Source organism: Notolabrus celidotus, chromosome 6, assembly GCF_009762535.1.
Source record: "Notolabrus celidotus isolate fNotCel1 chromosome 6, fNotCel1.pri, whole genome shotgun sequence".
In the NCBI taxonomy this organism is placed as follows: Eukaryota; Metazoa; Chordata; class Actinopteri; order Labriformes; family Labridae; genus Notolabrus; species Notolabrus celidotus.
This window is the reverse complement of record NC_048277.1, coordinates 33,613,140-33,640,132: the sequence shown is the minus strand read 5'-3', so window position 1 is coordinate 33,640,132 and position 26,993 is coordinate 33,613,140. Positions and strand designations below refer to the sequence as shown.

At 43.0% G+C, this 26,993-nt stretch overlaps 1 protein-coding gene across 1 annotated transcript in view; it reads right to left on the bottom strand.

Moving 5' to 3' along the window:
- The window catches only part of met (MET proto-oncogene, receptor tyrosine kinase), a 101,356-nt gene that overhangs the window by 46,635 nt on the left and 27,728 nt on the right, over positions 1 to 26,993 (bottom strand). Inside the window, exons 3-10 of the mRNA XM_034686630.1 lie at positions 18,354 to 18,557; positions 9,125 to 9,253; positions 8,644 to 8,820; positions 5,208 to 5,365; positions 4,513 to 4,627; positions 4,243 to 4,379; positions 679 to 843; positions 254 to 353 (exon numbers count right to left, since the gene is read on the bottom strand). Coding sequence (XP_034542521.1) covers positions 254 to 353; positions 679 to 843; positions 4,243 to 4,379; positions 4,513 to 4,627; positions 5,208 to 5,365; positions 8,644 to 8,820; positions 9,125 to 9,253; positions 18,354 to 18,557 — 1,185 coding nt within the window. The remainder of the gene's footprint in view (positions 1 to 253; positions 354 to 678; positions 844 to 4,242; positions 4,380 to 4,512; positions 4,628 to 5,207; positions 5,366 to 8,643; positions 8,821 to 9,124; positions 9,254 to 18,353; positions 18,558 to 26,993) is intronic.

Here is a 26,993-nt window from a genome sequence, read left to right as displayed (position 1 = left end):
CATTTTAAGGGTTTGTACTTTACTTGTCAAAGTAAGTGGTGTTTCCTCAGAGGGCAGGAACCAAAAGCTGTAAATGGTTCTTTCCATCCAATTTCATAAAAGTACCTCAAGATATTCCAAAGCAATGTTTCTTTCCTCAAAATGGCCACAAGATTCTTTTGGTTTCTTTGCTTAATCAAGAATTTAACTCAACACAGATTGAAACTTTATAACCGCTATTTCATTTAAGGATGTAAACCCGTCTCGTACTCACCACATGAAACACCTCGGCATCCTGACCGGTTGTGAGAACCATCTGTGGCTGGAGGCCTGACTGGAGGAAGAAGCCATTAGCCGCCACAGTGCAGCCTCCGCTACAGTGAGGAGGGGGGGGGGGAGAGAAACGGATGTTAGCGTCAGCACCAGACACAGACACAGTAGATCCCCTCTGGGAAGGGCCTGCTGTTAGCGTTAGCAGTTTAGCCACTCTTCACCTCCTACTCATTTCCTCCTGCTGTAAAACCAAAGCATTAATCTGTCTGGGCTTATTCATAATGATTCTCAATCTTGCGTTCTCCCTCGTGTTCTGGCTTTTAGGAAGAGAAAGCTGCTACAGCTCAAACACAAAGGAAAGTATTGGGTTGACAATGACAAAGAGGGAGATCCAAACCATGTTCTTAAAGAGAGTTTGAGCCTCACCTGACGAAGGAGCGCGAGGGCTGGATGCTGTTGATGATGGGGTCTTGGTTATAGGTGAACTGCTCAGGGGCGTGGCGCTCCACTGAATCCACGATCAGCCTCACGGTTTGCTTGGAGGGGACAGCGTGTGGGGGTGTTTTACAGGTCAGCATGGTAGAAGAAAGGCTGATGGTGGGAGATTTGGGAAAGGGGTGAGGGAGGAGGGGGACACAGTCAACAACACACTAGATATATTGTGATAAAATGAACAGTGGTGGGCACAGTCCAAGACCCCTATTCATGCGTTTGTGTTGCGTTAGCTCTGCAGAAAATTCCTCAGAGTTCCTGCTTGAGCGGGAAACACGACAGAAGAAATAAAGGAGGGATAGAAATGAGAGGAAATTTGAGAATTGGCAACACAGAAAATGTATGCAAAGTACTTAAAAGGGCAAAATGTTGACTTCAACTTCCTGTAAATTAGAGCCTCATAGATATAACTGCCAGCTTACATCATCAGGCAGACAGGGGAATTCACAGATGTATCAGTACTTGAAAATGGGTGTAAAATAGAAATGAAAACTACATTTTATTAACATATAATGCAGAAAACGGTGCTTGGGATGATTAAAAAATACTTTAACACGTACATTATCGAACTTAGAAAGCTCTGACTCCATTTTTCACTAAACTCCTAGCACTGTCTTCAACATTAACTTAATTTCTGATGAGGTTAACTGGATTGGGGTGTTGGCTGAGCAGTTTGAGCAAGCGCCCCATGTACAGAAGCTATAATCCTTGCTACTGTTGTCGCAGCCCACATTTCTTGTTTATAAACTAAAGACTTAACTGTTTAATCGGGCTTTTAACCCTGGACTGCATTTAACCATTATTTTAGCACAATTTTTACTTTTTTATTTTGTTCTATAGTATTATATGTTATTTATTTTAATTTCATTTTTCTTATATCTATCTGATTTTATTGTATTTTATTTAATTTTTCTGGTATTAATCTGTTTTAATTTTCTTGACTTTGTTGTACTGATTTCATTTTTTAAAGATTTCATTTTACCGTCCTCTATCTTGTATTAGCCTTGTATCGCATTACCTTTTGCTGTTGTTTTCTGTCTCTGTTTTTTTTTTTGTGAAGCACTTTGGGCTGAATGCTTGAATGTATGAAAAATGCTACATACATAAAAATGAAATGTAAAAATTAGTACAGTTGAGTTGAGTCTCACTTTGGCTAACCATCCATTAAAGCTAGGGTTGGTAGTCTCGGAAAACCAGCATGAATTTGAATGTAGCTTTTCCTCATGACTCCGTCTAACCCCTCCCCTCCTCCCTGGGAGCTCCTCCAAAACGACGCCCCCCCCGCTCACATGCACGAGCGCCGCTGATTCTCGACCATATGATGGTGACTGATTCAAAACCGGTCCTCACCAAAACATTATCATAGTGAAAGTTAAAAACACAAACAAACATGGCTGCTGTTAGTACTCACAACTATCATGCTAGCATTATCCAGTTGTACCGGTGACACGATATCAGGAGAAAAGTTATAACACATATAAAACTGTAACAGCTCTACTGTTTGTTAAACATGTTCAGTGTAGATGTTCTTAATTCCTACAGTGTTGATGGTCAGTGAAGGCATCAGGAGAGGTGTAGAGTGTGTGAGCGGGAGAGAGGAGAGACAAGAGGAGAAGTTCTTCATTCATTCAAACATTGATTGTTGCTTTGTTGGTTGTCGTGATCACGGCCGACAGTGACCGGTTATTAAAGCTCAACGTGTTCACGAATCGGCTCTTCATCACTACAGCGTCCGGACGGACGCTACAATAAATCTATATTTTCTGTAGGACTTACTGAACGTCATTAATTATTCTGCTTGTTGGTGAGAGCTTTTTAGACTCTGATCCGGACTACAGTCCTGAGCAAAGCACCTCATCAGGTCAGAGGGGACAGGCCCGAAGACGAGCGAGAGGGGCAGTAAATAGAGTCTGGGGAAGTAGAGGCAGGAGACGGGGACTCGGAGGAGTGCACGCCGGGGAAATGTACGCGCAGGAGGAGGGCAGAAAGGCTGGATGGGATTTGATTGGTTTAAAATTTGGGGAGCCAAAAAACGCTGATTGGTTGGTGTTTTCCCAGGTTTACTCAGGCTGTAGATAGCAGCTTTTCCCCCTCTTTTTTAGGAACAAATTATGTATTGATTGCCATCAGGACATAAAGATCATTTTAACCAGTATGACAAAAAGTGTATCTAAATATGATTACCAACCCCAGCTTTAAAGGCAAAAATGGATTAAGAAAGCAGTGTTCTGGCTACTTTTGCAAAGCCGTGATGTCGGCCATCGTATTGGTCAACCAGGGATTTTTCCAACAATCAGCATCAGAATTGGCCTAAAAAAATCTCATATCTGTCCAACAGATGACCGAAATTGTTGGGTTTTCATATTTCTCTTAAAGAGTAGGAAGATCCGTATTGTCTAGGGAAAAAAGTTCCCACTAATGGTCTTGTTTTTGATGGTAATACTTGAAAAGGGAGCTTCAAACTTATCATGCCCTGGAGGCCCCCATTGCCTCACCAACAGGAGGGGTGACCATATATCTCTAAATATTCCCATTTCTACACACTGAACTGTTAAAGCGAGAGGAATCGTCAGTATTTAGTTTCAGGAAGGAGTCATGCATCTCTCTTTTTGGACCAGAAACTGGTGTGGTCCCATTTTTACCTGCTATTGATTCTGCTAATGTCGGATACATGAATGCCTCTGCTCATTGTCTCCATACTGAACAGCTGGTTTAAAGGTACACTGTGATACTTCAACAAACTGTGGTTTCTCATCCACTCTTTTGTTTTATTTTCCAAAGTGAATTAGCCGGTTTCAAGTACCTGCCAACTCAAACATTTGGTATCTTTTTACTTACACTGCCATTGTGGGAAAAACATCCAATTACTCACGTATCATCTTTCTAAATCTTAAATGACTGAAATCACAACCACTGGTCGTTCTCTGGATGTTGTGCATTTTTCTTTTCCCAAAGTCTGATCTGAATTTTGAAAGATACTTTGAACTTCTCTGTACCTTCTGCACGGTAAATTCACAGGCTTCTCTTTAACTTGTTTTATCCTTAGCAGAGGCAGCCTGTGTGTACCTATTGGATATTTTGTGGTCACACGGCAATACTGTAAAGTGAGCCAATGCACACATCATCATCACAGGGCTGTCTCTACGTCATTTCATCACAGCCTCCTTTTTCCCATAACGTAGGTAAACAAATGCCAGCATACTGGTTGCACTCGTGAGCCATGGATTGACGCTTGGGCACATAAGCATATTTGTCAAATGTTGGACACCAGTCGAGTCCTGTGATGTTGTATGTGTAGCTCTTCTGCTGATGTTTAATTGGACGGATGGTGAGAAATATAAGCTCAGACGAACTGCTCTGTTGTCCAATTGGAGGCAAGCCAATTCCACCCAATCTAGGTGATCTCGTCTAGCTTGTTTTGACCCGCACAGCACCAGTAATCTTGCAAGAAAAAAAACCAACATAACAAAAGAACACATTTGCAGACTGTAAACTGACCTCTGGATCTTACAGACTGCTTTCCCTATCAGCACGTCTCGCCTGTTCCCGGTATCGAGGAAAGCTCCTCTGATGGTCAGCATGGTGTTTCCAGATTTTGGCCCAAATGTTGGGAAGATCTCGTGGATTACAGGGTCCTGGAAGCAGAAACCATCACACTCTTACAGGGACATCTTAATTATTTTAGATTCTGGTGCTTTAAGTGAAATGTCCAACTCAAAGTAAATATATGGGTGCTATGCTAACACCAACATATATGTACGTTCTTACCACGAAGGTGAAGCCATCCATCTCGACTACCTCGGTGCCGCTGGTGACTTTCACAGTGTGTCCTGATGGAGTGAAGTTCCCACTGAACACCGGGGAACACTGCATCTCAGTCCACCTAACAAAACACACAGGCCAGCTATTATACCACACCACAGCCACCCAGCATTTATCCTAATTCAATGATCTTTTACTGCGCGAGCACAAAGAGGCGATCTTCATCTGGATTCGGTCGGATGGTTGTTTTTTTTCTTTTTCCCTCCAATTTGTCATGAGGTTTGTTTGTAGAAAAAGGGGCCTTTTGAATGGGACATAGCCACAGTGGATTCAGGAGAGAGGAAAGTCTGCATGCAGAGATTTTTTCCAGCAATTTTTCAGTTAGGAGAGTCATGTGTTGAATGCAGGAGAGGAGGGGGGGGGGGCTTCTTGGCATTCTTTCTTCAACACAATAACCCCCATTAAACATATAGGAAGCCAATGCACGGCTCCCTTTATCTGGTAAACAACAACACACACTCTCTGTTTGCCTCTCAAAGGTGGCTCTGCAAATACAATGCAGGAACATTCTTCATTTCAAAATGCAAAGACAAAGCCTGCTGTTATAGAATGCACACTAACTTACATTTCTACAAAAACACAAAACACAGCACTGGATGTATTTAGGAAAAAAGTGGAATGAAAAGAAGAAGCACACTCACCTGTTGATGTAGTCTTGTCTGGGCAGTTTGCAGGGAGTTCCCGCCACCTCCACTGTTACTGAAGACGCTTTGAAGTTTTCCGTCTTGTCAAAGCCAAAGCTGCGGCCGCATATCGTCACCACTGTAGAGCCTCGTATGGGTCCAGATGCTGGGAAAACCTGATGTACACACAAAGAGCATTTTCAACATTTAAAAACCCTTGATTTATTAAGTATCTATTCCAAATGGGGCGGTTTCCCAAGTGTTTGTTTTCCTTGTACCTTTAATGAGAAGGTTGTGTTAAATACTTGATTCTGATTGGTCCAAAACTCATAAAACAGGGATTTACTCTCAACAACAAAAGCAAAGATAGGTACAACCAGATCACACACTCATATTCAATTAAATCAATCCACAGAAACGAGTCTTGCACATTTCATCCCTGCCTGTTGACACTGTGGCAAAAATGTTAGTATCCGTCTCAGGTTGGTCTTCAGAGTGGGGGAATAATGACAGTCAGCGGGCACAGATGTGAGCACAGAGGGACGCTGGTGGCCTAGCGGTCTAAGCACCCTGCATACAGAGGCTATAGTCCTTGTCGCAGGGGTTGCAGGTGTGATTCCAGCCTCCACCATTTACTGCATGCCCTCCCCCCAATCTCTACTCCCCACACTTCCAGTCTCTCTTCAGCTGTCCTATCCATAAAGGCAAATATGCCCCTCCCCAAAAAAAATGTGAGAGCAGCCTGAGGAGCTACTGGACCCCAACCATCTCTGATAAGGAGCAACATCCTGTCCTGTAATCCAGAAATCATCAGCAAAGCTTAGTGATTGTTTCTCTCAGTTGCCAATCCCTGCAAAAGTAACTTCAACCATAAGTGGTAGTGAAAATATAATAATAATAATAATAATAACAAATTTTATTTAAAGGCGCCTTTCTCGGCACTCAAGGACACCGCACAGATATAAATATATACATACACGAATTTACATTAAAGGAAACAAAATCAGAGTCAAAAATGAAAACAATATAAACTAACAAGGGGTAAGAAAAAATAGAAACAACAACAAAATGACAGAGCAATTGGAGTCAGACGGAGTAAGCGGTTTTGAACAGATATGTTTTGAGTTGTGATTTGAAATGGGGGAAAGAATCTGTGTTTCTGAGTTGAGGTGGCAATGAGTTCCAGAGACGGGGAGCAGAGTGGCTGAATGCTCGGCTCCCCATTGTGGTGAGACGGGCGGAGGGGACAGACAGGTGTATGGAGGAAGAGGATGTGAGGGAGTGGGAACATGGAGGAGGTCAGACAGATATGGGGGGGCGAGGTTGTGGATGGTCTTGAATGTCAACAGAAGGACTTTGAACTGAATACGGAACTGAACAGGGAGCCAGTGGAGCTGTTGGAGGACAGGAGTGATGTGGTGGATGGAGGGGGTTCGGGCAATGATACGGGCAGCTAAATTCTGGACCAGTTGGAGTTTATGGAGGGATTTGTGAGGGAGGCCGAAGAGGAGAGAGTTGCAGTAGTCCAGACGGGAAGTGACAAGGCTGTGGACAAGGATGGTGGCAGTGTGGGGGGTGAGGGAGGGGCGAAGACGATTGATGTTACGAAGATGGAAGTAGGCAGTCCGGGTGATGTTATTGATGAGTGATTGAAAGGATAATGTGCTGTCAAGGATGACACCCAGACTCTTAACCTGGGGGGAGGGTGAGACGAAGGACTTATCAATGGTGAGTGAGAATGGATTTGGATAGAGTGGATTTGGTGCCAATAAGGAGAACCTCGGTTTTATTACTGTTTAATGTAAGGAAATTTAGGGTGAACCAGGTTTTTATTTCAGAGATGCAATCAGTGAGGGAGGTGGGTGGGTGTTCAAACTTGTGATGTTTTCCTTGTGTATGTTTAAAAAGATGTCAACGGAAATGTTCAGTTTATTGTTCATTCCTCCCACAAGGAGGCTGACAAGAATCTGTTCCCACGTAAGAGTTATTGTCAGAACTAGAGGGACAATTTTTTCAGCTGTAAAAATAAATCATCTTTAAACCAATAGAGTTATCTTTAAATCAATATTTTGGTTCCATTTGTTTATGTTTTAAGTTAAAAGCTAAGTATTAAGTGGGCTTAGGGTCCTGCTCACCCTGTCTTGTTTCTGATTTGCATAAACCACTCTACATTATCCCTAACGTAAATATTTTGAAGGTAGCTTTCCCATGGCCTCTCATCTCTTGTCTTTCAAAGATATGTGAACCTGTTTTGTGCTGTTCATCAGTGTTAATCTGTGCTGTAAAACCACATTTTAACTTGTTCTAACCTTGAGATCTTGCAACTGCATTGTGAGCGCCTTCGCATTAACAATTATGGCAAACACAACCAAATACTGTGTTTCCACTTTGGTACACTGGACTCTTCTTACAGTTTCCAGCTGCGTAATTTCATCATGTGAAACAGAGGGCACATGCCAGCAAGTTAAACTTACAATGAACTCATTTCAAATAATTTTGGTAAAAGTGATTCACAGTCAAGTGAGCAAACTGGCGTACAGATGTTTTAGTCTATGAATGAAGTAATTCAATGCCAGCTATAGTGGCCTTCTTGGTATTAGTTCAAGATGACGAAGAAGAAGAAGAAGAGGAGGAGGGGGTTGTGTTAACTTCTAGTGAGTGTAACTTCTGGTAAGTGCAAAAATCCCATCTTATAATTCCATTTGCTGACAAAGAAGGTCAACAGTGCAGAGTGTAGTACTTTAAGGGTGAACTAATGGAAGGAATATGAGTGAAAATGTCATGCAACCTTTCTGCAGTGACTTGCAGCTTTTTTTAAATATCTGCCAGAGGACGAGGACGAGGTGTTTTTACAAGTCCATGTCCTTTTGACGAGGACGAGGTGTTTTTACAAGTCCATGTCCTTTTTTGTTTTATTCAGAGCATGGAGGCAGCTTGTTGTTCTTTTATATATATATATATAAGGAGACAGTCTAGCAGCATGTGGTGCTGCATTAAAGTGAGAAAGAATGAGCACCACCCACAGTGAGCTCTGTAAAGTCTCACAGAGGCAAGGCGGTGTTTAACAGAACGACGCTGCTGTAAAAGCTCTGACATTTCAGCTAGGACCATGACCTTCACAGACGCTGCTGTAAAGACAAACACAGTGCAAACGTACCAATCACGGGTTTCACAGACAGACAGGTTATATGAGCTGCTGTTGGGAGGAGAGGAGTGAGGGACAGTTTGAACAACGCTTGAACCTCGGATGATGCGATCACATGATCAGTGTCCCTTAAAAATGAGCTGAACGCTTACATAAGCTCACTTTTGGAGGTTATTTGCCCATTTGTTGTGAAATGAAGAGTAAAGGATTGATTAATTCAGACGCAGGTGAAGCAAGTAATGTTTTTCCAGCATGCAGCTTCTTCTGCAAGAGGATTATTGAGCCGTGGTGACAGGTTGCTGCTGTTACCTTTGTAATAACAGGTGTGCAGGAGTCCTGAGTCCAGACGGAGGAGGACGGACATTCTTTGGCTCTGGTGCAGCGTCCATCGCACCAGCCGCACTCGGTCACACGGGACGACAACAAACAGGAAGTGCAGGTGGTCAGCTGACTGCAACCGGGGCCAATCAGAGGGACCTTGGTGATCTAGGAAAGAATGACGAGACAGGAATTATAACGTGACTCTAAAGTGAAAGGAAAAGTTTCTTCTTCTCTGTTTGACACACAAAGAAGGAGTTTCCCTTTGGACTCAGATGGATCACCAGAGGAACCAAATGTTTTGTTGCACCTTCAGGAAATGTATTCTCTTTAATCTGTTGGCTCTGCTCCATGATCACTGTTGTTTTGTTTATGTTTTAAACATTAGCCCACCAAAAGTAAAATCAAAACTCTCTCTCTGCTTCATTACTATCCAATAAATGACCATAGTTTCTTTATTTTTCCAGCCCACCTTGTTCCCTGTGGCCACAAGAATTGCTCCCTCTGAGTGGTCATCGCCCAGCAGAGCGACACTGGCAGTGACAGGCCTCGAGTCCAGCCGGATGTTGACATGAGGGGAGGCAAATCTGGATAACAGCACCTGGAGGATGACAAAAAAGCATGTTGCATATGTAGAATCATTCAGTTATTAATCATTGGTTGTTGTTGTTGTGTGTTAAATGATGCTATCAGAGCTTCAGCTGACTAAAAGTGTGGAGTTTCAGAGAGAGACTTCTGGCCAGTGTTCTACCCATCAGTCAAAATCATGTTTCTGCTGCAAAAGGCACAAGAGCTGCTTGTTAAATGAATATTTCTCTGACCCTGAGCGTTATTCAATTCAACAGCACGCCACAAATACTTTGATATATGTGACTCCTGTGAAAATCAAGATTTGGTTGTTATGGTTTGAACATTTGGGATAGCTCAAGCACTTATTAAGCACAGAATAACAAGCCCAGATTTTTATTGGGCATGAGCACATGTAACTTTTTAGTTATACAATCTCTGTGGGACCTCCTGTGGACACATCCAGAACAAAAAAAAATTAAATGAACCTGTTTCTATTCAAATGACCAAAGAAACCGGCGATAATTATCTGCTTTCTTTGAAACGTCCTGCAGGAGTCAGTTCTCTGTATTTCTTCAGTTTTTTCCTCTCTGCCTGATGTTTCTCCTTTTAGATTTAATCTCTGGCAACTGGCATGAAATAAAAAGCAGGGATAAAACAATGGCTACATCTGTTTCTTCATACACAGTGTAATTAATCAAATCGAATAGGTTCTCTGTAAGATAAGAGGTGGGTTAACTGTAAAATATTTGCCGTCTGTTCCACGTGAAATGCACAGGTTCATCTGAGGACACCTGACTCAAAGGTGAGGTTTTCTTTATTTGTTGCTGTTTTTCTCTGTTGCTGTGTTTATTTGGAACGCTTCACTGTTTTGGACACTGACGAACGCCATGAATTTAACCACAGCGAAACATTAGAGGGGGTCTGGAGAAGACAACAATGGATCCACAGAATTACATGAAGACAAAAAAAACAAGCCTAAGGATGATAAACGGGAACGTATTAACTCGAGTTTGGGCGTAAGGCCAGAACACCTTGACCGGGAGATGGTGAAGAAACATGATCGAGATTCTGACATCTTTTTCTGGATCGTTCCCATGACAGAGTTTGGCTTAAAGCAGAGTTTAGTTTGATTCATTCTATTGTTTAATAATGTTTTATTGTTAAAATGAGTAATGGAGTTGGTTTAGAGGCAAAATTGTGTGCCATGTGTTGTTGAGGTTAACAGAGTTCACTGCTTGGAAAACTAGGACAAAATTGATGTTTAAAGTGGTTTTAATCATGGAATATACAGTATGTTATCAGCAATATATGTAAACTAATACTCATTTTATTTATTTTTTTAAAAATGTTTTATTTCTTTGGTGTTATTTTAAGGGAATTTTATGTATTTTAAAATATGCTTTATTTTTTTATCTTGCCTTGTTTCCAATTTATGACCCGTTAGTTTTATTTTGCTGCCCATGTAAAGCACTTTGTAACTTGGTTTTTGAAAAGTGCTCTATAAATAAAATTACTATCATTATTATAAGTGCTTAAAAAAAGTTTACACATTAAGAAAATCAATTTTACTTCAATTCAACCAGATATATTTCCAGTTTAGGGTCAAAGTTTTCAGAGTGTTGGGTAAAAAGAACATCAATGTCATATGAAACAACTACCAAGCAAGCAAGCAAGCAAGCAGCAAAAGAGGTCTTCACTCAACTTCTATACTGTCTTTTTCCTTTTTTAGATTATTTTGTGGCTTTTCATCTTTTGATTATTCAGGTGGTAGGACACTGGATAGAGTAGGAAACTAGAAACAGAGAGTTGGTAATGACATGCAGCTCAGAACTAAACCTAGACCAACTGCTTCCAAAACATAGGCGCCTCTTTTAGCCCATTCCAAATTACAAAACCTTTTGATAATTAACTGTAAAGTTAACTTAGACAACATCTTGTAATTGGACAGTCCGAAACCTTCCTAACTTGAACAAACTAAGCTGTTGTTGGACGTATGCACAGCTAGTCGTCTGGCTAACAAGACAAAACATGTACACCAGACAGTTTTGGAGCTCACATATGAATATACTTTTTTTTTTTAGGTTATGTTTTTGGGCATTTTTGCTTTTATTGGATAGGAAAGCTGGAGAGGGACAGGAAACGTGGGGAGTAGAGAGAGGGGGAAGACATGCTGCAAATCGTAGAGGCCAGGAGTCGAGCCTGCGACTACTGCAATGAGGACTATAGCCTCTGTACATGGGGCGCTCGCTTAGACCGCTAGGCAAACGGCGCCCTGAGGTCACATAGTTTGAGTTTGGATGAAGGCTGGCTGTGCTCAGCTTTAGTCTTTGTACTAATACTGCTAACTAAGTAAGGCGACAGAGGCACCTCATGTTAACCTCTTACTTTTCCACATAAATCCTTAAACAGCCTGATGATGTCTTAAGAAAAGTGATGCAGACATTGTCACATATGAATCTCACTTTGTCTGTTTCTGGAGACACTTCAGGAAATGTTTCAAGTCCCTTTTTTTCCTTTTGGCTAGGTCTACTTTAAGTTATCATTCAGCTTCTTTCTCACAGATGAGATGATCCATTTGCGTTCAGTTTGACTCAATAACTACCTCAATAAATCTTTCATATTGGATCAAAATTATGAGTCAATATTGACTTTATTCTGATGCAGGATTCTGAACCTCCTGGCTCATCCTTTAAGATGAACAATAGGGGCCAACTGTTAAGGGTGTCTTCCAAGCTTGTTATTAACTTCCCACAAAGTAAATGGGGGTTGATAGTAAAAGGACAAACTGGTTTTGGGGCACAGAACAAGAAGATGCAGCTGCAGGCAGAAACACCTTGTACTCTGACATGTCGTGAGGCGTTTCAGACACACTCACAAACACAGACAGACACACACACACAGCCACACATCTTCACACATGCAACACACTTTCCATCCTGCCCTCATCAATCTCTCACACGCATGCACACACCTCATATATGTCATAAAAGCACATCATCATACGTGCACATACTCAAATATAAAAGCAGATAACCATGCACACACTGTTTGCACTGTTCCCACTTGTTCTCACACACATCACCCCCCTCTCTCCCATCCATACACAAACACACACACACACACACACACACACACACACACACACACACACACACACACACACACACACACACACACACACACACACACACACACACACACACACACACACACATGCAGTCAACACACCTGGACTAGCATTTATCATTTGCGGTTACGCTGCAATTACAGGCTTGGGAGCAAACAGAACAGAACAGGGTCTCTAATGGGGGTGTGGTTGCTCCAGTTACACCAAGCCTTCTAAATTATACCATTCCCCATACACACACACACACACACACACACACGAAAATAGATATGCTTTATGAACACACACACTCACACACACTCCCTCTGCCTTGTAAAGATGGAGCTGCAAAGCCAGGTCTCTTACAAAAACAAAGCACTGCATTCATATTGTTGTTAGAGAAACAAATCTCACTCATACGTACACAAACACGCAGCAAAACACACACCTGGCTGCCTGAAAACACACAGCTGGGACGGCAGTGATGGTATGTGTGAATTATTGTAAACACCATGCAGTGCACTCCAGTAAATACCTCCAACCCCTCTGCATTGTAAAATCAGAAATGTGATTTTGCAGGTTGGCTGGTACGCCGCTCACCCTCACAAGCGTCTTGTTTTCCAGCATCATCCCCCTCCTCTGTTTGAGCCTCATGATCAACGTTAGCTTTGTGACAACGAGTATAATGGGTGGCTTTCCGCTGGGGACAAGGCCATACAACAGGCATCTCTCTGGAGGTAATAGCGGTGTAAATTACAGCTTATTGTATTAAGCAGGCCGGGGGGAAGTTTGGCCTATAAACACAGCCACTGTGTTATTCCCACAGTGGTCGGGACTGAAGCTGAGGGAAACACTTCCTGAGCCAGAATGGAGTTCATCGGCGGGAACAACGCTCTTTTTCTTTCACTGTGTCAGCTCCATGTTCCCTCTGGGTTGGCTCCTCCGCAGGGAGCAGAGCAGGAAAATGAAATACATGAAAAGTTGACAGGTTCTTTTTATCGTGCTAACAATGAAAAGAGCTGCTGAAGCAAAGGACTGTGGCAGAGCTTTGGGTGGGAGCAGGTGGCCGAAGGGTCGTCAGTTCAAATGAACAGTGTTTGAAAATCCGTGAAGGGAAAGTGATCGGGTCATTGAAGTCACAAAGTGAAGAAAGGTGATTGTTCCACTTTATAGCAACTTTGTCCTTGTCTTTCTCTTTCATTTGTACCACTTAGTGTAAAACTTTGAGGGAAGGCTTGCTGCAAAGTAGGAACTTAAACTACAGATTGTATGGTTGTTGTTTTGAAGATCATAACCGTGTATGCTTTGGTGAGCATGCAACAGTTTGTACAAGGAGAAGATTTGTCTTTCATCCAACCGACTAAAATTTGTGTCCCCAATGAAAACAAATGTCAGGCTGATGTGTAATTCAAACCCACACCAGTTTGGTCAATATTTATTCACAACTAAAGTAACTTCCAGAGATGATCTGAGAGAAGAAAGGAAGAGAGACAGGAAATGCAGGGAGGTGAGATGCAGTTAAGCGTTCAAACCGGTAGTTGATCCTGTACCTACTTCAAAAAGGGCCGCAGACTGGGTACATGGGGCGCCTTAAATGCTAACGGCAAAATTCTACCTAGATAGGTTTCTATTGTAGTCAATGTGTTAACTTCCACTGGATCCACTGTCTCTCTGATGCGGCAGGTCAGAGCCCTCCGGATCAGATACACAAGACTTCTACTTTTGCCGGATGCCGGAGCACGACGCATCAATCTCAACAGATTAAGATCGAGCAGGACAGGAAGTCAGGCACCAAAACAAAATGAAAACCTCCGGTTAATTTTCAGAATAAAACACTCTGTGTTATCACCAGATCGTATTTCACTTAACTACAACAACAAACCGTCATGATGAGCGGAGCCAGGCCTGGAGTCAACAGGTCAGAGGTTTTCAGAGGACCATAAAGGCATCCTCCTGCTGTGGACGTTCCAGACTCGTCTCATCACTATCACCGCTCCCTCTGTCTCTTATTCTCTTCTATCCCTCTTTCCAGACCCAACTCGGTCGAGGCATGATGGCTGTCTAACATGAGTCTGGTCCTGCTGGAGGTTTCTGCCTGTTAAAGGAAGTTTTTTCTCGCCGCTGTAACTAGCTAAATATTGCGATGTGCAATGCTCATGATGGATTAAGCTGGGGTCAGACTGAGTCTTACCCTGTCTTGAAGTTGGGTCTCTGTTCATAATTTGACATAGAGTACAGTCTAGACCTCCTATGTTTGTAAAAGCGTCTTGAGATAACGTTTGTTGTGATTTGGCGCTATATAAATAAAGATTGATTGATTGATAAAGACAACATGGATGAGGAGAGGAGGAGGAGAATCCTTGATTCAGTAATTACCATGGGAAAACCTCGGTCACATGACATGCTCTGTGCAGCATTCTGAAAATGCGTCCAGTGGGCGTTGATGCATGAGAGAGCATGGAGCTAGACAACAGGGGATTGGAGACAGACAAGGATCTGGTGGAAGTCTGACGTAAGCGAAACTGCTAACCTGAGATCATCTTTTATCAACCACACTGCACCCACTTCACAAAAAGAAGCACCACAGTTGCAGTTTGGCATCATGCTAAGGGCTACAGTAATTATCTATAGACTCACTATGATGATATCCGAATACAGAGCCTTTAGCTGAAGACATCACTCAGTCCAGGTGTATACTAATCCTTCTAGATCAGGGTACGTTTTAGTTTCCATTAAGTTTTGCTCACTGTGGGGCTTGTGACTGCACACAGATGAGAGCTCCATCGATGGAAAGGCAAAGAGCTGAATGTAAACTAAAAGCTGTCTCTCATTCACTCTCTGTCAATGATTAGAAAGCACTTGATCAAAATGAAGAGAATTTCAGTGACGGACAGCTGCTCTCCTCTTCAGACCTTCCTAAATCCTTTCAGCTAAAACAAAGAAGTTCAGCCAATTCAGCCAACCACAAAAAAACAAATCAAAACAAAAACTGAAGGAGGTCTGGAGACATGAGGATGGAGGGGGGGGTCGATGGAGGAGAAACACACAGCAACAGCTGCACAGAACTCTCAGAGAGCAGAAATGCCGTGCGAGTGAACGTGTCAGCGAAGCCCGCCGTTCACCATTAACGTGCCGTTCAGCTTGTAAGCCCCCCTCTTACCCCTCTACCACCGTCTGTAGCCCTCCCCATCCTTCCCTCCTTCCCTCCTTCCTCTTCTCTGCAGCTGTCGACCCTTTTTCCCCGTCTCTCTTGGCTTTTCCTTTTTTTTTCCATACATGTCTTTTCATTCTTGTGTTTCAAAAATACGTGAGGTCATTCAGATTTACTTTAAGTTCGCTTCGATTCGTCATAGTTTACGGTCCAGCACTGGACTGATGCACCAGTAGCATGCCACTCACTGCGCTTTAACCCTGCAGCTGGAACCATTGCATGCATACGACTGTGCTTTCAAAGTGGATGCAGAAAATGACTTAAACACCACATGAAAAGCGATGGAAAGTGAGCGCTGTGAGTCACAGAGAGATATGCAGCTACGCAGGCTAGTCATCATAACTTAATTGACTTGAATGCCAAGAGTCTAAATTTGAACCGATGCTCAGCACTTTCATGACTCCTCTAAACAAAACCTTTCAACTAACGGACCTCCAGCAGGCCAAGATCCACAGTCAAACTGCAGGTGCACTGGCACTTAAAGCTTTAAAACTATCTGCGGCGCCAGGTTTCAGTCAAGACAGCCATGAAAACATGTTCTCCTTTAACACTGATTGTGTGATTTGCACACAGACGTACAACTTGGCTGAGTTCAGGTGAAGGGTGACTGTTTTCCAAAAATCTAAATACACAAAAGCACCTTTTGGAAAGTATTTCAATGTGTCTGGGAGACAGTTGTAAGAAGAAACTCTCATATGTCAACCAAATGTGAGCTGATTCAAACCTTATATGCTTCAACATCTTACAAAATCCTGCAATGAAGTCTTACCTGGTAGCCAAATACAATGTTAAAGGAAGAAAAGGCATTTACAAAACTGCACACACTTTAAACCTCTCTTAAAGTCACTAAAGCTCCAGAAAGCATGTATTAATGTCAGAGCTAGCTATCCAGCTATGAAGGATGCATTTCTTGGCGATAAGCTCATAACGTCTGAGAAGAACAGAACAGAAACAGAAGACAGGAAGAGAGCCTGAGGAGCACCAGACTACTCACACTTTGTTAAGAGTTTCCATTCATTCCTGCATTCTCCAAAGTCTGTGTCATTTCTTCCTCCCAAACATCAGACTATGTGAAACCGCCTCTTTGGTTCAGTTCAAGCAAAACTAAATACCAGTCAAAAAGTCAGTTTTAACATTTTTATTTCACTCAGGAGTTCAACATTGGTCTGAAAACCCATGCGCCATCTCCTCCAGTGTCTACTGTCTTTCTACTCCCTCACTTTCTTCGATCATGCAGAACTCCTCCAAACTCGGTCACAATGAAGTGAGTTTTGCACAGAGACTTTTAGCACTTATAAGCAACGTTGGGCCAAAAATGAATACATTCGGGGCGACATTGGCCTAGTGGTCTAAGTGCGCCCCATATACAGAGGCTATAGCCCTCGTCGCAGAGGTCGCAGGTTCGATTTCAGCCTTGACCATTTACTGCATGTCTTCCCCCTCTCTCTACTCCCCAAATTTCCTGTCTCTCTTCAGCTGTCCTGTCCATTAAAAGCAAAAATGCCCAAATATATAAGTTTAAAATAAAATAAAATAAAAATATGAATGCACTCATTGATCATGCTCATATCTTGGTGAACTGAACGGCTCAATTTGCATCTCATGGATGGGGACCTGACTGTATCAATAGTTGCAGAGAGTTACAGAGGATGTGTTTCACTGCAGCCAAAGTCAGATTTACAGCACCTGGCAGACATTTGGCATGGCTTATAGTGCTAGCAATTCAGACGTAGTTAGCCGTGCTAATTAAGCCAGCTCTTGTGAACATTTAAAGGATTTTATGAACGAGTAAGGAAGGATTCAAACCGGCTAAAAACTTGTGAGGTTTTAGAGAGATGTCGTTTTTTGAGAATGGAGAACAATTCACTTTTTGTGATTGTTTGATTGTTCAGAGTTTCTTTACCCTCAGCCCTTTTATATTAGGGGATGTTAAAGCCATCTCCAACACATTGCTTTGTATGAAGCAGATCTTCTCTGGGTATTTGGGTCACCTTTAGCCAAATATTGGGCCAAAAATAACTGTTATCTGTGTGTTCCTACATTTTCAAAGCTGCAGATTATTCCCTGTCTTGTTTGTATTTTCTTGGCTTTTAAACTTAATATCTGTCTGTGATTCTGGAGTAGAATCCAGACAAGTATTAAGATACAATACACAAATCAAACTCAGCAAACTAAACCTTGTGCGAGAACCAGAAAGCTCCCAGGTCTTACTTTAGCTCTAGTAAGACATGAGTCATCCAAAGTTCTCTTTAAACAAGACACAGGATTTATGCAAAAATGTAGAAAAGAGAAGAACACTAAGAGCCTCAGGCCACTGTCTCATTTTTATTCATCTTATCCCAGAACTAAACCTCCTTTAGAGCAGGACTGACAGGTCATGTTCGAGGCACTGAAAGCAGTAGAGAAACAATAAGGAGGGTGAAATCCTCTGTTTGTACAATGATCAACAACATCCACTGTGTTTGCTCAGATGGCGGGCTGGGACATTTTTGGAGGCTCACTGAGCACAGGTCAAAGGTAAGCAAATTGTGCAAACAGAAAGGTCCATGGTGCTCGCTCGTAAAGTTTCCCCCAACCTGCCTCTAAGGCAGAAGCACCTGCAGCTGACTGTGAGCTGTCTCCAGCAGGGAGCTTTCACTTCTCACGTACCAACATCCTGCCACATTTACATGAACAATGAAGGAGGGAAACCACTCTGGCCACTGAAGCCTCAGGGGCTCTGTTTATGCCTAACTGCTAGTATTTTCCATGCAAATTACCCCCCCCCCCCACAGTCTGCCTTTCAAGGAGGACGGAGCTATGTGAGTTCTTTACCTGCATGTGGCGTCCGTCTGCGGTGCCCAGGTATGCTACTGCCCGGCCATGCACAGGAACCACCGTGATGGAGGTAACCAAGGTGTTTGTCAAGTCTTTGTGCCAGTACTCCAGCCGTTGGACAAACTGGGTCACCTGCAGGCGGTAGTTGCCCTCTTTTCCTTCATGGATTCCCTCGTGTAGGTCACAGTCTTCCGATGAACTCTGCAAGGACACACAAAGACATTAGCAAGAGGAGATTTACTTCAGTGAGGTCCAGGAACACAAACAAGGAGACACAGTGCTTCACTTTGGAGTTACAGGCAAGATACTATGATACACATTAGACTCAGAAAGGCCTGCAAAATAATGCTCATGTTTACGTGCATGTAAACGTGGCTCAAATAGAACAATGCATATAACACAACAAAGCAGAGAGTCTCAGTGAGCATCCATCCAAGTAGAAAAAGTATGCAGTGCACCTGCGGGAGCGTGCATACACGGACATATTGCTCACAAATGTGCAGACATTTGGAGCGAGAGACTGGCAGACATATTTATTGAATATCAAAATGTGATGTTTGGTTTGACTTTCGGTATCAGTGTCTCCTGCAGAAATATCAAACATAAGGTGTGGTATCATCCATCCTGTGTTTAAGTCGCCTAAGAATCAAAAGGCTCTCACAGAATTCTAGATCAAGGCAAAAATATTCATGCCCCTTTAACACCTAATCTCAAATATGCAATGCACTGAAGTGTAATGGTGGGGCGAAGTTGTTCCACCTTTTATCTGCCATTGGATGCAGTAACAGAGGCATATTGGGGGGAAGACTATGGCCATGTGTAGCATCAGAGCTGTGTGTTTATGTGTGTATGTGGAGCTCACGCTGTGTGTTTAGCCTACAGGGCCATGCCTCTTGCAATTCTGCAACCCTGTATTGTGATGTAAAATCACACACTGGGACACCAATATCACACCGCTGGAGTTTACAAAGACATCGTGATGGCGGACCTCTGTTGTGGCACTGATGGAAAATTGCAATGTGTAAGAAGCTACAGAGGAGGTAGACGTTCCATCAACTCGACTGATTGGTGACTTGCAAAATCTTGTCCCTGCAAATGCATTGCTAAAAATGAATCTGTGTTGTTACCCAGTGCTGTTTTAAACTCCCCCTGCTAACCCTCAACACTGATCTCCAACAACACACCATCATCAGCCATCACTGAAACCCCACAGCCTAAAATGGAGAAGTTTTCACAGTCACCAGTGATTACCCAGGGCTATTATGCTCGGTTTGCAGATGCTGCTAATGCTGGGAATAAACAGTCATATTGCTGCAGTGTGACTTTTATGTTATGACAGGATGTGTAATGAATATCTCTGCAAAACCAAACCAATACAAGTTTGTTTAAAGAATTGAAATGAGACCACAATTTCATTTTGATTTTAACTTTCCTGGATGCATAATAGTCTGTACTCATGAACCTTTATTGCACAGTCAGAGGGTCATTGTGGATTTGGCTTTCTAGGGGTTTTAACAACCACTTTAGAGTATTAAACCTGCATAAGCATGACAGTCTACAATAAAAGAAGAGTGTATTATTGAGACGATTTTCTAGGAATTGTCAGCAATATCAGATCACTTAGTCCAAACAGTTTGCTCTCCGTTCAAACTGCTCATGATATAATATCATGTTGAGCTATCTTCTTTCATATCTGGCCTGCATGGGGGAGGGTTAAGAGCCAAACCTCCTAAGCCCCCCTCAGCTTCTCTTTCATCGGGCCGTGCTCGTAATGGAGGTCTCGGCGTGATAGTACCTCTAGGGCAAGCACACGCTTTGTTGACTCCATGTCTGAGGACGGCAGGATTTCATGGGAAACAGCGAGAAGACTCTCATGCTGTTTTCCATTCCACAAACTGCCTTTTCCCCCCAACAGGGCAGCTCCATTTTTTTCTTTTTTTACTCCTTCCTCTTCAACCGTCTGCTCACTGGAGTCGAGAGCCAGAATCTGTCGCTCCAGCTCCCCCACTCTGGTTTTTAAATCGTCGCTGGGTTGTGCAGATTGTTGTGTCTGGAGCCTTTGGAGCATACAGTGAAAGCACGGACTGTAGGCAGAGCTGGATTCAGACCCCTTTTTCATCCCTCCCCAACACCCCGCCCCAACACCCCGCCTCTCGCCTCTGACCGCCTAGCCCTTCTTCTCTGTGCTTCAACCCTTTTTGAGTTTAGTCATGGCTTTCTGTCCGAGACTTGGGTTTCATTAATTATTAATGACCCACAGGGTGGCGGGCCTCTTGTGGCTCTTAAGGTCCTTGACCTGGCTGGCTGACCAGGCTTGAGCTTTCTGTTGTTTTCTCAGCTTCAGTGGGTGATGACCTCTTCAGTGGCGTCTCATCCATGGGGGAGGGAGCACAGGTAGAATTGCGAGTGGAAGCCCGACTGAAAGTACCACTAGTGTTTACAGTTTTAGCAGCAAACTTCTTCCTTTCCCTACAGGTATAAGTGTGACTTCAGTTTTGACCTCTTGCTATGTTTCACAGAGTCAAAAGAAAATCTTAGAGCTTCAAACTAAGTCTGTTAAAAGTCCCTCACAGACTCTGTGCCTTTACCTGAAGCATTGCCTCAGCTGCAAGGCTGTTACTTGGAGTTTGTGTGAAACAAGCTGCATCATTTGCATTCAATAGATCTCAAAAGACAATCTTTAGAGAAGAAAAGAACAATGGTGAAGTAATCAATCAGAGAAGTTTCTTTTCTTGCACAAAGAACTGAGCCAAGACAAAGCAGCTGGACTGAATGAGGAGTTTAAGGAAGCAGAGAAATGTGGTGAAGGGGGCAAAAACACATTCTGTACTCGGGTAGAAGTACAGATGATTGAGCAGTGAGGCTAAAGTTAAATTATGAGATATATCTTTACTGTATGTAAGAGTAAAAGAGAACAAGCTCAGAAAAAAGTTAAAGGAAGACCTTTGAAGGGATTTTCATTTTTTTTTAAAGTTATATTTCAGGTCTTTTTGCCTTTATTAGATAGGACAGCTGAAGAGAGACAGGAAATGTGGGGAGGACATGCAGGAATTGACCACGGCCGAGAGTCGAACCAGCGATCTCTGCTACGAGGACTATAGCCTCTGTATGTGGGGCGCTTAGACCGCTAGGCAACCAGTGCCCCTTGAAGGGTTCTTCTAAGGACAGTTTTGGTGCAAAGCGAACTGAACCTCATGTCATATTCCCATTGTGGGGCCCCCTCCACACCACGAGGTGTTCCTGTGTTGTTGGTTGTGTTCTATAGTTCATATCCGGGGTCGTCATCAAGGTGATGAGCTACACCTGAGCCCGGTGTAGCTGTCCCAATAAAGCTTCCTCTCATCCGGCGTGTTGGTCTCTCCCATCGGCTCTAACTTCCCTTGTGGGAATCGCGGCGCAGCTCTTTTGTTTCTTCCTTTCCACTCTATTATTTTCCTTACTTTTATAATAAATCCTTTGTTACTTTTGCACATCCCTTGTTTCGTCTCCGTTTTTTCTTACAGCCTCAGAGCCAGGTTGTAACTCTGTGTTGGTCACAAACATGAACTCTGAACGCTTTTCTCCACAGTCAAGTTTCCCTATTTAGTCTCTGTCATCTTTCTACGTTATTTATAAGGTTTTCATAAAGTGACTTCCATCATGCTTGTTTTGCAGCGGTGGATACGCCAAGAAATTGTCTCTAGCATGTGTAATTGTTAAATCTTTGTAGGTTGGAGATGTGGGGAAGATGGCATCCAGTAGAAAGTAAAGATCTCTGTGCTTAAAGCTGGAGGTAAAGCTTTTTAAAAGATACTCAAATAAGAGCAGACTCCTGAAAGCTGCATTGGTAAAAGTATTTGAACTTTGTTACTCCTCACTTTTGCAGACTGACTGGTAGCAGCAAACCTCGGTCAGATTAAACACCCTGACTGCCGGTGGCTGCAGTTTGAGAGACAGCAGACAAGTCATCCGAAGAAAAACGTGGAGGAAATAAAAAACTGGCAGGGAGTTTTGATGTTTTTATCCAAATGCACAGCTGTGTGTCGGTGCAGCCAGCTGATCTGAACCGAACTACTCTCCGTTTAATGAAGTAGAAGGAGTGCAAAGTGAATGAGAGCTGACAGTTCATGATTTGAATTTGGACAAAGACAAGGACACGTAGACGAAGAGAAGGCGTTTGACCTTTACCTGGAAGTTTAGTTTGTTACACTTCACGCCCTCTTTCTGCACTTTCAGAGCACGCTGGCTAATTTGAGCACACGTGAGAAATCTACCAAGAGTCGCCTCACTTCTCAAAAGTAGAGCAGATAGAAGCGTCATCGCTTCAGAGATTATGCCACGCGGCTCACAAAACAGGCCCTGGGCTGATTATTTTCAGAGCAAACAAACAGGACTTTGGGGTGTTTGTTGAAGCGGAGCAGGACGATGGGAGGGAGGACTGGAAAGGTCTCGGAGGCATTCCTCTGCCTCGGCTGAGGTATTCCTCAGGATCAAGGCGAAGAAAATTGGACAGTGGAAAGGCTGTTTTGACAAGCTTGTTTGAAGCTCTGCTGCTGTTATCCTTGGCTGTTTCTTGGCACGTAGGCAAGGAGTTCTAGAGGACGTCACATCGACACGGACATGGGAGCGCACAGGTTCCTCAGGACAGTCTGAGGTGTACACTAAGTCCAACAAGGAACTTTAATACAATATAAAGATTGAAGATTCAGTCAGATATGACAAGTTCAGCCAAACAGCTATCATCAGTCACTGACAGAAGGATTGACAATGATTGAGTGAAGCAGGATAATTTTACAGTGTGCTTTCACAGGAATTTGACAACTGAATGTTGAGTTTAAAGTTTCCTATTGCTTGAAATCTTCCTGATGAAGATCTAACTTCCATCTCTATTCCAAAAACATTGGAACCCCTGTAGAATAGTTATCAACACTTAATTGATTACTGGTGATGGCGTAAAGATTGATAGTCAGATATTTGATAGATTGGAAGACATCTTGAAACTGGAAGTAATCAGCGCTCTGAGGTTTAAAGAGCTCCAGAGGTGTCAGGTGAGGAAAACACAAGAGTGAATTCATACTCTCCAGTTGCACACATCCGTGCACGTAGTTTATGATCCGTGCAATCGATGCATATGGTTTGGTAAACCATGGGAACAGATTTCTAAATTGAGAGTATGGAGTTACACATTTTGTTTTTCTAACCTGACTCTTGAGAGGGCTTTGTAGTGAAAAAACAGCATAAAGAGAGAACACAACTCTTCAACCTCTGGGCTGATATGTCTGTAAGAGCTGATATACAAGTTCCTATTCAGAAATAGCCGACATATTTTGATTAGCAGCCCAAATGGAAGATAAATCATTGAGTAACTGATCAACCTATAGTAACCTGGTGTGTCTATCAAAGCTCGGTATGATGCCCAATGAGAGTAGTATCCGTGACGTCACCCATCTGTTTCAGAAGCACTGTTTTGAAGCCGATTGTCAGTGGGCGCAATATTGGAAATGCTGAACACAACCTAACTTTGTCCGAGCTAGTGTGAGGTAAAGAGGCGGGACTTTAGCCTTTTTGCTAACCGCCTGTCAATCAAGTCAGCTATGCCCTTATTTTGGCAAAACTTGTTCATTTGATATCTTCAAAAATAATGGGTTATAAAAAAATTCAACCCCTGTACAGTGTGTGCCGATAGAGAAATGAGCTATTCAGACCAAAATTGATTTTTGAACCAGGCTGTAAACATGTTTATTTCTGCTGTAAAGATCGTGTTTTATGAATGGGTGTGTATGTGGTTTCCGCTGTTTCTGCAGCCAGCCTCAAGTGGACACTGGATGAACTGCAGTCTTTAGCACTTTTGCATCAATCAATCTTTATTTGTATAGCGCCAAATCCCAACAAACGTTATCTCAAGATGCTTTTACAAACTAAGGAGGTCTAGACCACTCTATGTCAAATTATGAGCAGAGACCCAACACCAAGACAGGATAAGACTCAGTCTTACCCCACCTTAATCCACTATGAGCATTGCACCCTGTAGTATTTAGCTAGTTACAGCGGCGACGAAAAACTTCCTTTTAACAGGCAGAAACCTCGAGCAGAACAAGACTCATGTTAGGCAGACATCTGCTGAGACCGAGTTGAGTCTGGAAAGAAGGATAGAGGAGAATGCATGGGCTTCATATTTTAAGATTGAAGGTTGGCGCTTGTACAAAACTTATAAAAGAGCAACAATTCATTTTTCTTGCAAAGTGCATCAAACTTTCTCTGCATTTGTGTGCAACTGGACCATAAGGTTTAGCATGAATAAAACTGAGGGGTGCACACTTGCACTACAAACAGACAGCACATGACTGCTCACCTCTGCTCTCCTCAATCAGTCTGTTTTGACAGAATATTTGATTCATTGATTAGTAGAATAAAAAACGCCTTCTCTGACTTCCCTGGTTTCATTAATGACTGCATTTGAAGTCTCAGTTCAGTCTACATTTTTTCATCCCTCTTTCCAACTCATGGGATGATTTACAGTGTTTGCAAGTGCGTCTGATGTTCTACATCTCTGAGGCCATTCCACGAACATGTCTTTGAGCCCTCCAACAGGCACCGTGGGGCAGACTCATGAAATATTGTACACCTTTTTGCCCCATACTTAACCAGCAGCCATTGTCCCCAAAACAACGACGAGGGGATCGAGTTTCGGTGTCGTGAAGCTCCTAAACCCCGTGGCACTGCTCTGGAGAGTCAAGAGAGGGGGTGAAAGGTGATCTGCGCGGTCTAATGTCATTTTCATACTCTCACTGAGGCCCCTGGGTGCAGTGTGAGTAGACACACTAATGCCTGGGTTATAAACCGTGGACTGGGTTACTGGCAGAAGAGGATTTGGAAACAAACACTGTCACTGTGGTGCAAAAATAGTGGTCAAGGCGCTCATGCTAATGTACAAAAATAAACATTGTGTTTCTGGGGCTTAGCTCGAGTTAGCGGACCTGCACTCATGCACCAACCCGTGTAGTCTGTCTCCTCTCTGGCTTCTCAGCTGCCCCTCTCACTGGAATAACCGACCTTTGACCTCAGGACTGCATGTGCAATTGTGCACTCCAGACGGCGGAGTGGTTCGGTTGTCGCTGGGGTGTGTGGAAATGCATTTTAGGGAGAAAGTGAAATGCAAAGGAATGCAGAGTGCACATAATGCTCAGTGTGCATGTGTTGAGGGGGGGCTGTGGCATTGTTGTGGTAATGTTGGGACACACACTACAGTTCTCCACCTGGACTCAGGGTGCACGTTACTCTGCAACCTGACCCCCAGTAGCTCTAATAGCCTTGACGTGTGTGTGTGTTTAGGCACACAGGTGGCTGCATGCAGTAATGCGTTAATGTAAGTCTGTGTGTGTGTGTGTGTGTGTTTGTGTGTGTTGCTGTAGGGGACTGTCAGGGTGTTAGGGACGGCTAAGAGAGTGCGAGGGAAGCTGACAATAAAGCGAGGACAGACCCTGGCGCTTAAAGTGCAGCTGGCCTCAACCTCCAGTGGCCCCCTAAGACGCCAGGCAGGACCTCGGCTTTGTGTGCGATGGGGCCCTGAGGTGGGCATGGGCGACGGCCTCTCACATAAACAGGTCCAAGAGGCGACAGGAGGAGTTATAGGTGGAGATTGTAGGGACAGTTGCTGTTTTCTTTTTGTTTTTGTTCCAGAAATGTGAAATAACTTCGTACAAAGTTAACTAGAAGAGGACTGAAATATGTTTGAGGACCTCCTCATGTTGTTGGCATTGTTTTTTCTGCATAGTGCTTCGTCCTATAGATTGAAACTGAAGGCGAGACAGGGTTCAGATATGTTGAACCTCAATTTAGCTTTTATGAAGGCTGGTGTCAGACATGGAGCCAAAACAAAAGCTGGAGCAGAGACAGGAGTCCTGGAGGAGTCAAACATCCCAGGACTTACACCAGGGGTGTCCTAACTTTTTTCAGAGAGGGCCACATATGATGTTGTCAGAATACCTCAGGGCCAGGGGCTCCTACTGAGACTTTGGAATCCTAAAAGTTATATATGAAATATCTAACAGTAACTAGGAAGTCCTCAGTTTTCAACAACCCATGTAAACATTAGCAAACGTTATCTTCTTCTAGCAGACAACATTTTAAGAACAAATAATTATTTTGCTGCGTTCTGAACATTTTTTATGCACCAAATTTTGCCTTTTCTGAACAATTTCATAATTTTGATCATGTCTTCTGTCCTCTTTTGTGTCTTCTGACCTTTTGTGTTCATCAAGAACATTTTCACATCATAATAAAAACTTTAATTTTAAAACCTGTCAACTTTAAGAGTTCTTGTGTTTCTTCTTTATTGCCGTCTTGCAGAATTCCCACTGCTTTGGCTTTAGACAGGCAGTCCATATGAAGATTTTTGAGACGTTTCTGGTTTGACTTTAGTTTTGTTTTTGCGCTTGATAGAAACTGCAAATGTACACATAATTCAGAAGGTGATTAATTTCTTTGCTATTAATAACACAATTTAAGATGGAAGCTTGGGGCCATAAATAAATGGACCTTGGGCCGCAATTGGCCCCCGGGCCGTACTTTGGACATGCCTGACTTACACAATGGAGACCAGAGTTACAGTTCTGTTTGAGAGCATGGTTAAATTATTGAATTATTATGAAGATAAGT